The sequence below is a fragment of the Aptenodytes forsteri genome, unplaced genomic scaffold (genome assembly GCF_000699145.1).
Source record: "Aptenodytes forsteri isolate BGI_AS27 unplaced genomic scaffold, ASM69914v1 Scaffold92, whole genome shotgun sequence".
Taxonomy (NCBI): domain Eukaryota; kingdom Metazoa; phylum Chordata; class Aves; order Sphenisciformes; family Spheniscidae; genus Aptenodytes; species Aptenodytes forsteri.
In genome coordinates this window covers 5,331,323-5,342,383 of record NW_008794581.1, presented here as the reverse complement: position 1 = coordinate 5,342,383, position 11,061 = coordinate 5,331,323, and the positions used below count along the sequence as shown (strand labels likewise).

The following is an 11,061-nucleotide window of genomic DNA, read 5'->3' as shown; positions in this document are numbered from 1 at the left end:
TCTTCTTGTCATTAATATATTTGTAAAAACTTTTTTTGTTGTCTTTAACGACAGCGGCCAGATTGCGTTCTAAATGATTTATGTGCAAAAGGTAAAAGGTAGGGATGTTAGTGAGTTAAGAATAAACTCTTTTCATGGCATTTGGATAAATAGTAGTGTTACAAAGCTTGACTAGTTTTCTAAAAACAGTAAGATGAATTGTTAAGAAATCACATTGTTAGTGCCTTTGTCCCATACCTAATAGCCGATTCAGCAATAACTTGGTAATACTTCTTGGATCCTTTGTTACGTTCTTATTTGGTATAAACCTAATCTCTCCCTTTGTTTTTCAGGCTGTAAGTGCCTTGGTCTGAAGATTTTGTTGTTGTGCTTATCTTCCAGTATTGATATCTGTCTTGATCCTTTCTAAAGATTTCATGATTCTCCTTCTTGCAGATAAGAACTGTACCTGAAGGAAGGAAGGAAAAAAAAAAATTCTTGCTGCAATCTGCTCACATTTAATTTGCTGTTTCTTAATTTAGCATCTCTTGTATTGGTTCATCTGTAAACATATACCGTTTTCTGTTTCTATACCGTTGCTGAACATGATTAATCAGTAAAAGTAAACTTGGTTCCTGTTAGAAAGAGAAGCCATTTTTTGTGACGGTTCTGTGACTCTAGAACTTCCTTTATTTGTTTTTTACTAGTCTGACATAATTGGATTTTTTTTTAGAAAATTTCTCTGGAATTTTTGTTGAGGTTAATTTAGAACAGAGTGTTAGATGACTTCAACAGAGTAATTTGTAACAAATTACTTGGGTGAGACATACCTTTAAACTTGTCTCTATTTAATGATAGTAGATTTCATGCATCTTACCTTACAGTTTAACTCTGGTATCAGAAGTACCTAAAAACCCAAGTATGAGCTCATGGCATAAAAAAGAACCGGCAGCTCAACTAAGTGCTGTTTAACACTTATAAATCTGTTAGACTTCCTTTTAGAAGCTGGAACATTCTTGTCTGTCACTAGAAATCTGCAATAGCCTGGTTCAGGCCAGAATACAACAATAATTATCAGTTATCAAGTTCAGATTCCACAGCTCTTACTAATACTTACACATGTTACAGCAGCCTTAGATTAAAGTGAAATACATCTGTGCTCACTGACTAACAGATCTGCACTCTGTTGTGCAGAGATGTGGAATACACGTTTGTTTGGGTCTCCTATGAAATGCTTGTGGGTGTTTATTATTTTTTCACTACCTGAATTTCTAATAGTGTGTATATCATACTTAAAATATTTTTGAATCATTGACAATTTTTCAGTGTCTAGCTGCAGAGCGTGATTCAGATACCCTTATAATTCATGCAGTGTTTCATCCATTTCTTCCATTTCTATGCTATAGTTCAGCTTCAGGTAATATAGTTCACATTATCTTGCATTCTCTTGCTTATTTTAGAGCAGAACATTAGAGATGTTTTCCTACCTGTGGGGAGAGCGTGGGGTAGAAAAAATATTCCTGGGTTTTAATTTTAAGCCATTACTGTCTCTTGTCCATTTTCAAACTAGAGAATTTTACTGGATTTTGACAATGTTTCTGGACATGTAGACTCTGTTTCCATTGAATCTAGAGATAATACGGGGTTTGTGGTGGCCCAGAGCATCTATTTTTTTCACGAGGAACCTTAATATGGCCTCTGAGACTTAACTTTTAGGGACTAATTCAAAAAATCAGCTTCTTCTAGGAAGCTAATGAAATAGCTCCTGAAATCCATTCCAGATAGTACCAGAAAGTATTTCAACAAGCTAATTTTGCCACAGCTTTCTGGATCAGACCTTACACAAGATGCTTCATCCCATTTATAAGAGGAAATAAAGGAAGGAATGTTACAGTTGTATTTTCATGATACCTGCAATATATTTGATTAGTGTGACACTTTGGTAATAAAAGTGCAAATGTGATGCTATAAATGAGATGGGGATAGTTAGATTCTAAACCAGATCTGTGTGAGAAAATAATACCAGAAAACAGAAGGGAAATAATGATCAAAACACCACAAGCGTAATCCTCTTGTACCTTAAGCATCTGAAAAGTACTCATTTCTTGTTTTTCCAATTACAGGGGCTTGCCATGAGGTGCTGAAGCCTTGTTTCTTTGATTTGGAGAGACTGGACCTAAATGGCGCAGCATGACTTTGCTCCAGCCTGGCTTAATTTTCCAACTCCACCATCATCAACAAAGGTGTGTTATTTGTTGTTCTTTTGAACAGGCACTCTCATTATTAGAGAAGTCTAAATGTCATAATCTCAATTACAGTAAAAATGCAAATCTCTTTATGAATAGGGTGATAACAGATGATATCTAGCAAGTCTTGTTGTCATGATTTAAGTAGTTGTACCGTGGTTGTCAAGCTCATACCTCCACTAGAGTTTTTTGCTTGAGCAGCTGAGTTCACAGGAAGAAGCATGTGCCTGGCCACATTATCAGAGCTGTTGTTGGATTAAGATTGCCTTCATCAGGAGTTTAAAATGAATTATTGTATTTTGTGCTAGAAGTACCAAGACAGAGGCATGTGCTTGATGTCCTTGCTTCTGATTTTGCTCTGTGTCCTATAAATTTTACAGAAGTGTTATTCTATCATCCAAGTGATTAAAAAAAATGCTTTTGAAATAGACCTTCTGAAATGGCTCTTCAGTTGCTGGTGGGATGCTTGTTACTACTGGCGGAGTGCGGTACTTTCAAACAGTTGTGCATCTTCACTCAGGTTGTTTCATCTAGACTACTGTTACTCACTTTATACAATGGGACAGTTAGCTTGGAAACAGGAAATAGCAATCTCTGAATTGTTAGGATTTGTAAATATTCTAGGAAGTCATGAGTATGTCTGTGTCATAAATGTTTCTTTTTTTCTGGCCTATCCTCCTACTCTTTCTTAATTTGTGTGAATGCAGAAGCAGAGGCAGCACTGGATATTCAAACTCCTGTCATCCATTTCTGTATCTGTAGACCTGTCTTCTTCATTATAATCTTCTGAATGCAATATCCATATCTGCAGCTGAGAGTGGCATTGCCTTACTTTAATGTATTTATGTAAGTTTCTTGCTGTCTTTCATGTCCATAGAAAATGTTTAGCCTTTATAAACTTACGGAAATAGGCTTGTGCTATTGTTAAATGCACAGTTAGCCGTCAGTATTAGTTGTGTTCCCATTGCTTTGCCTATGTATGTCTACACACACAAACATACATGCATGCATTTTTTTAGTCAGGTTATTAAATAGAGCAATATGAATAAGTACATTCATCTTTCTTCTACACTGACCTAGCTAGCTGCTTTGTTTATTGTAGTCTATCAGCAACTCTCGGTTGCTGTTCTGGGAACATCAGGCCTATCTGCTCCAGGATGGTTCCTGCGATCTGTTTGTTTTCATTCTCCTTGATTTCCAATAAATTCAACTCTCTTGATCTGCTTTTTCCAATTGAATACATTTTCAGTTGGAAAAGTAATCAGAGCTTAGTTTAATATAGTGTCACAATTACAAAACAATCTTCACCACATATTTCAAGAATCTGCTGGAAAAGCTTTACTTGCATGCTTAAAGTGTCAATACAGCAGGATAAAAGCAAGTTCCAGAACTACTCCAGTACCATTCGAATATATCTGAGGTTTGATTGTATTTGTCACCTCATTCCTGAATTGTGGGAAATTTCGTTGCAAGCATATGTTGTGGATCCTGTTCTCTTCCATGATTCTTTGCCTCAAGGAGTTTAGATAGACTTTCTTTCATCTCTTCCAAAACCTCCATAGTTATATGCTTTCTCCATTATAGTCTTTGTGCTTCATTGTTTGAAATACAGCTTATTTCCTTGTGTTACCTCCTCCCTCAATGATCAGCATTCTGTGATATACAGCACATTTGGATATTAAACACTTGCAAAGTCTTTTTGGTCCTACCTGATGTGTAGTAATTCTTAGTTTACAGAATAAGGCTTGTCCTGTCATTCCTCTACAAGACAGGTCTCAAATGTTGTGGCCCCTGTCCCCTCCATTTCCTAGAATAGATTTTTATTTCTGTTTCCTGTATATCAACAAAGCAGCTGAAGAGAAGAGCAGATAAGAGGGATGGAGATGAAGAGGAAGGATGGGGTGAGGAAGGCAAGGTGTCTCATGTTTCATGCAGAATGGAGCTGGGTTGAGGCTATGGTATCAACAACGTTTAGACTTGAGAAGGAGAAACTGAACTCTGCTCAGTCAGTTTTTATTTCCCTGAAGAGGCACTTCTAGGAATTGCATCTTTAGGAGCTTGGTTTCCCCCCTTGATCCTGGGTAGCTGAGGCTTTTCCTTACATAGCTAAAGGCTAGCATTAGAAAAACCTGATGCCAGGAAGCTGGGATTGTGAATGAGCTTTCTTAATGTGACTGATACAAATTACAGCTTGACTGAAATCCATCTCACCTATTGCTGATGATTTCCTCTTAAGGATAAGCTTTTGTATCATCTCCCTGTCACTTGTATAGCAAAGTCCACCTAAATAGCTGGGTGTCCATTGCTCAGTAGCTTTCGTTCAGGTCTGGAACTACTATATTTGTGTCAGTGCAGTATTGCAGTTGAGCAGATGGAAATGGGAAGGTATTGTGAATAGTGACACCATCTTGGGATATGGCCGAAACTTTTCAGAAAGGATTGCTGTAAAACATGTGTGGGGAGATTGCAGACAGACTGGTAAACTCAGTTTTTGCAAGCTTACTTTTACTTCATGTTAAGCAATAAGACATCTTCTTCAAAAATGTGTTTTGCTTTCTTTCTTGGCTGGCTGAGCCTGGTCAGATAATTTCTCAACTTCCAGAAATTGCCAATAGTTTCCTGTTAATCACAAAGTTTACTGTCATCTCTGCCACAAGAGACTTGATGGACTGATACCTCCATCATGTGGGGAAAATGCAAACTGCATGATCTTTGCACACAATTTAGAGACTTTAGATGCATTATATCGTGTGCAACTCAAACACATTATATATAAAATGCTGTCAGTTATACTTTGTGAAAATGTGGTGGTTCTTCAAAGTTCATACAAAAAAATGAAAGTTAAACTCCAAAGGCAGTATTAGAAGGTGGTTGTATGTAAATGAACACATGAAGCTACCTTCTAAAATTTCATCTATGGTCAACAGATCTGGAGCTTTCTGAAATTTTTGGCAGCTTACTCAAAATTTGTTTATAAAGATTTATTTTTTACTTAAATTTTGAGATTCATAATGATAATTTTTGAACTACATAGACCTTTTGGTAGTTTCTTGTGGTCTTCTGTTTTTTTTTCTCTCTCTCCAAGTTTGTCAAGGAAGTAATTCACTTCCCAGGTCTCAAACTGAGAGGGCAATCCCTTTTCATGTGACTTCTGTACAGTTTGGAAATACATGCTTTGTATTTTAAACATATCTGTTGCTTACCTGAGTTTGAATTTTAAGCAGTGAATTTTGAACAGCACCTTGAGCTCTTCTGGGGCATTGTCAGTAGAACTTGGGTATCATTTTGTGTGTGTGATTGTCTCTTGTGGGGGCTGGGGAGGTGAGAAGAAGGAAATAATTTTCTTCAACGTGTTTTCCAAAGTAGCTAAACCTATTACTGTGATTTTTTTTTTTTTTCCCCTACTCACTTTGATCAGTGGAGTACTTTAAATACTAATATAGCTTGATTAGATGTTAGTGGATAATAACTGTTGAAATAAACTTGGGTCTTTCATTTTCAGACATACACCATTACTGCTGTACTTTTTTTTCCTGAATGTTACTCAGTCTGGAGAGGGAGTGAGCTTCGGGCAGGGAAGTTGGGATACTTTGGGTGCAGTTAAGTTGACGCTCCCTGGAATCATTAAGCTTAGTTTCCTGACTCAGTACATTTCCACACAGCTGTGCATTTATGCATTTGTAGCTCTTACGGCCCTGGGACGTATTGGATCTCTTGTACGTGTGCAATACAATGGACATAGATGCGCACAGTAAGTCTGCTGGGATGGAAGGGGGCTTTGCTTCATCTGCATCAAAGGCTGGCTGTGTGGCAGGGAGGTGATGGGTAACACAGCCCTCTGCTGTCGCTCACTGGGAGATCTGTGCTGTGAACAACAGTAAGGCTAAGCACTACTTCTGCAGAATGAAAATTTATTCTTGAATTTTTAAGATGTAACAGCAAAAGAAATGTTAGAGTGTTAAAATAGTAAAGTCAGATAAAAGTAATAGGGGAAGACAGGTGCTATAAGACGTGATCTTTTTTGATTTAATCCCCTTAGGTATGAGTTCCAGTCAGGATGGATTTTGATTTCTGAGTGCTATTCTCAATATAAGGTTTTAGTTTATAAAGTACTTCCTACTGATACACTAAAGATTTATTTCTTTAAAATTTCTACAATACCTGCTTATAAACTGATAATTTGAAGTGTATTTGTGCATCTGTACACTTTTGACTCTAGGTTTTATTTGTATTTCATAACTAGTTGCATTTGCCTTATTAAGTTATAATGACAAGACTAATAAATTGAGCCTTTTTTGGGTACAGCTGCCTCTAGTGGAAGCAACTCCTTGCTTTCTATGGAATGCACATATGTAGTCTCTGACCACCAAAATTTAAGATCCCAGGCTTCTTTTCTGCCTTCCAAACTGTGATCTCCTGTCCTTTCTTACCTTTTTTTATTTTTCCTCTGCTGCAACATGTCACTTGTGCTCTGTTCTACTGCCAAAACAAAATAGACACTTGGTTTTTTTACCTTGTGTCACAAGCATGGTCCTCAGTGCTGTTCCAGTGTCCTGGGGCAGAAGATACAGCTTCCACTTTGCTAGCATGGGAGATGGTGACATAGCTCTGAACGTGTGCATGCTTGAGGATTGCTGCATTGTCTGTCATTCAAAGTCCTTTTAAAAATGAATTGTATATACCATGAATAAAGTGCATGTTACAGTTCTGATAATTCAGTTTTGTTATTAATCAGATATCTCAGGTCTACCACTTGTGCTCCTTTACAGTCATCGCTGAACTTTGAGAAACATTCTGAAAATTTTTCGTGGACAGAGAATCGTTATGAAGCAAATCGCAGAAGACACAACTCTTCGGATGGGTTTGATTCTAACATTGGACGGCCTAATGGAGGTATAATTTAGCTTTCATGGAACATTTTGAATACGTTTACATCATGCTTTGTAGCACTCTAGCTAGAAAAAAAGTCTGATAATAGCTCTCCTATGCTAAAGTCTTATTCTGTAGTAAAATAGAGGTAATGGAAAGACAGATCTTCTGGGAGAGGATGTGATGACTAAGGGTTGGTTAAAGTAGTGTGATTCCAGGTGTATTTCTTCCTTAAGAAGAATAAGACTGTTGAGTTAATATTCTAGCCAACAACGTATAAATGAGCAGCCAGAAAAGGAGGCTGACTTGTCTTAAAGTTGGACTACTATCCTCTTTCTCTGGCACTGTTTTGTAAGATTCTTTCCTGCTGCTTATGTGAGTGAAAACTTAAGTTTACTAAGCTATCACATCCCAGAATACAGAGCTGCTGACTTAACTTCTCTAACAATTTTGCAAAAATAGAATATTCTTTTAAAATTGTTTGTAATTACATTTTGTTAAAATTTAAAAATCCTAGGACATTTTGGGAGAAAAGAGAAGAATGGTTGGCGTTCACAAGGCAGAAATGGTACAGAAAATATAAACCATCGTGGGGGATACCATGGCGGAGGTTCCCGTGCTCGTACCAGCACTTTCCACTGTGGAAAAGGTCAAGGACTGCATGAAAACAATGTACCTGATAATGAAACTGGGAAAAAGGAAGACAAAGAAGTACCCAAACAGTTTGAGGCTGAGGATTTTGTAAGTTAATTGTAATTATAATAAACAAGGTTTCATTGTTTCTGCAAGTGCCATTTTGTCCATTACAAGCTACTTCATGAGATTTCACCAGTTTCAGATCATCATATAAGGGATCACCCTTCCCATAGGTAAGAGGGCGTTAGTCATTTGTCCACTAACTTGTTTCTCCTTTTATATCCAGTTTTTATCATTATGTGTTTATTATTGTCATTTGAGTGTTTAAGTGAAACTACAGTTGGGTTCCAGTTTACTGTGGTATGTGTATGTATTAAATTCTACACAGTTACCTTACTGGAAATCTGAAGTACTAACAAAGTGATCTTTCTGCCAATGGCCCTTGGAGATCCCATGCTTCAACCTAGAATTGTAATATGTAAGAGGAAGGGCGAGCTTCCTCTTTGAAGAACCATACGTCACAGTTTTTTGCTTTCACTGGAGAGTTCATGTAATGGTATTGACTGATGCCTGAGATGTTTTGTTGGAGAAGAGAAACAAGTGAGCATTGACCTAGTTTGGGTCGCAGGGGGAAGTGTCTAGTCTGTCTCCATTTAAAAATCTTTGACAGCAGAGGTCATACTGCCAATATTATTGTGATTCTTTATTTCATTGGTCCCAGAATTCAGGCCTTATTTTTTTAATAATGATAAAACTTTCTTTCAGCCATCTTTGAACCCTGAATATGAGAGGGAAACAAACCAGAATAAATCTTTAGCTGCAGGTGTGTGGGGTGAGTATTTTTGATGTTTTTAAATGTAAAAAACATAGCAGAGATCTGAAGTTGTTTTATTTGAAACATAGGAATTTTTTTAGAATTATAAAGGTATAGATTTAAATTATAAAGGTAGAGATTGAAATTGAGGAAACTTCAATATTATTACAATGTAAATATCTTTTTTTCTTAAAGAGGTAACACTTCTATTTGAATATCAGTCTGTTGGTCTGTAGATGCAGCCACAACTAGGATTCTTTCCCAGAACAAGTATACATCGTAAAGATGTCCATAATTTATCTTCATCTTTATTTTCGAGAGGAAATGCAATGAAGGTGGGTCATCTAAACTAGTGATGTGATTGCTAGCTGAAGACTTCATAAAAGAATGCTTCTGACTGATTAGAGCTGTTGGAAGGGTTTGGAGAGAAACCTGGGAGGGTTGGGAAGAGCAGGTTAGCTTGCAGAGGTTTAAGGTCTCTTCCTGGAAGCAAATGTCTTAAGCTGTTGGTTGTGTTTACGAATTACTTGCAACAAATCCAATCCTGAGAGTGGGCCTTGGACTGTAGTCTGGGATTGTTTTCTATCTCTACCTGATTAAATCTGGCTACCACTTTATAATTCTGTGGGCTTTATGTAGTCAATTGTTCACCCTTAAGAAGGTGGCAGCTTTAGACTGCACAGGTTTTAAAGTAATAAACTTACTCAAAATAAGAACCTTTCTCTTTATGAAGAAATAACTTTAATTAAACATAAAAGCTACTACTTAAACTGTTGCTAATACTGAGATCTGAAACTTGTTGCTCCTTTTAAATGGTACTTTAATTTGCTGATTCTTTTTCTCATACTTCCCCAGTATGTTTTGCACTCTTAGGTAACACTAGATGTAGGCCAACCCCTCAATATAAATACCTAATTGCTAAGAACTGTTGCAGGAGCCTAAACAATTAGACTGCTTTCCGTTTTTGTGTGTTTAGCAGCTTTCATGTGAAAGTCAGGAAATAGAGTTATCTTTCAATAAAAGAGCAACAATAACTAAATTCTTTCCTAACTGTCCTGGTTTTGGCTGGGATAGAGTTAATTTTCTTCCTAGTAGCTGGTACAGTGCTGTGTTTTGGATTTAGCATGAGAACAATGTGATAACACACTGAGGCCAGGACAGCTGACCCAACTGGCCAAAGGGATATTCCATAATATGATGTCATGCTCAGTATATAAGCTGGGAGGAGTTGGATGGGGGGTAATTGCTGCTCCGGGACTGACTGGGCATCTGTCGGTGAGTGGTTGCATCACTCAGTGTCATCTGTCCCTACCCCCTCCCCCAGGTGAGCGAGCAGCTGTGTGGTGCTTCGTTACCGACTGGGGTTAAACCATTACACTAACCAAGCTGGGAAAAATTACATAGCAATTTGAGTGTTTTACAAACTTTGCAGCACTCTGGCTGTGGCTGCTGCATGATGTGGCTCAGTTTGATCTGAAGGAGGGCAAGGTTTCCAGGCTTTTTGGATATCACTCTTCACAAGCAAAGAAGGAACAGTTCTGTTAGCTACATAAAATAATAGAATGGTTTGTTTTGGAAGGGACCTTTAAAGATCATCTAGTCCAACCTGTAAGCTACAGTGCAGTCACCTGTTACAGCTTACAGCTTGGTATCTTACTTTATTACAGCTCTGCTATTGCAAACCTTGTTTTGTAATTGAAAAACTGAAAGTAAGGCTATTATTATTCCCTTTTAAAGGAAACAATATTCAGGACAAGAGGAGTGTTACCATCCCCTTCTAATGCCTGTTAAAAATTTATTCTATTATACGAAAAGGAAAATGGAATCTATGTGATGGGAGCATGCGAATATCATAAAGTCTTTTTGTAAAGTTTAATGAGAGCTAAGTATGCAGTTATCACAAATATTTTGTAACATTTACCTGCTAAAAAAAGCTAAAGTCACTTACTCTTTTAAGATAGGTTTTTTAAAATGTAGGATATGGTCACTCGGCCCATGAAGTAGAAGTGCTTGCAGGGAGATGAGATAATCTTGGAAAAGGCTATTAATGCAGCATTGGAACGCATATGCAAAACAAAATTAAAGTGGGGTTTTTTTTACTTTTTGAAAATTTTTGATCTGTTTTTAATAGGTGTTCTTTAAAACTGTTAAATGTCAGTTACTTAGTATGACAGCTGACTGTATGTCTCTTAATTAGTGCTCTCTTGAACATGGAAATGTTGTAAGCTTCAGATGTTCTGTTACGCCCATCTAAGGCATGGAGATAAAGTGGTCATTGCCATGGTATAGAGTAGTGCACATCTCTTGTCCCATGTTTGTAGAGCCTTAGTGTGGAGCGTCTGGCTCTAAACTGAGCTGTTAATAAATACATAAGTAATTATTCTTTTAGTAACCTTAAAGGGACATATGATGTCCTCGTTAATTTTCTTCCTAGTAGCTGGTACAGTGCTGTGTTTTGGATTTAGGATGAGAATAATGTTGATAACACACCGATGTTTCAGTTGTTGCTAAGTAGTG

At 37.2% G+C, this 11,061-nt stretch overlaps 1 protein-coding gene across 9 annotated transcripts in view; it reads left to right on the top strand.

Moving 5' to 3' along the window:
• GPBP1 (GC-rich promoter binding protein 1) overlaps positions 1 to 11,061 on the top strand; it is a 37,583-nt gene that overhangs the window by 14,476 nt on the left and 12,046 nt on the right. For 5 of the 9 annotated variants that reach the window (XR_657254.2, XM_009272512.2, XM_009272510.2 and 2 more), the window contains 4 exons: positions 2,103 to 2,222; positions 6,995 to 7,118; positions 7,612 to 7,835; positions 8,496 to 8,562. Coding sequence is in view for 5 of the 9 variants with exons in the window: in XM_009272512.2 (XP_009270787.1) it covers positions 2,160 to 2,222; positions 6,995 to 7,118; positions 7,612 to 7,835; positions 8,496 to 8,562 (478 nt within the window). In the remaining 4 variants the exon portion in view is untranslated. The other 4 variants (XM_019470266.1, XM_009272516.1, XM_009272515.2 and 1 more) reach the window with 4 other exon arrangements.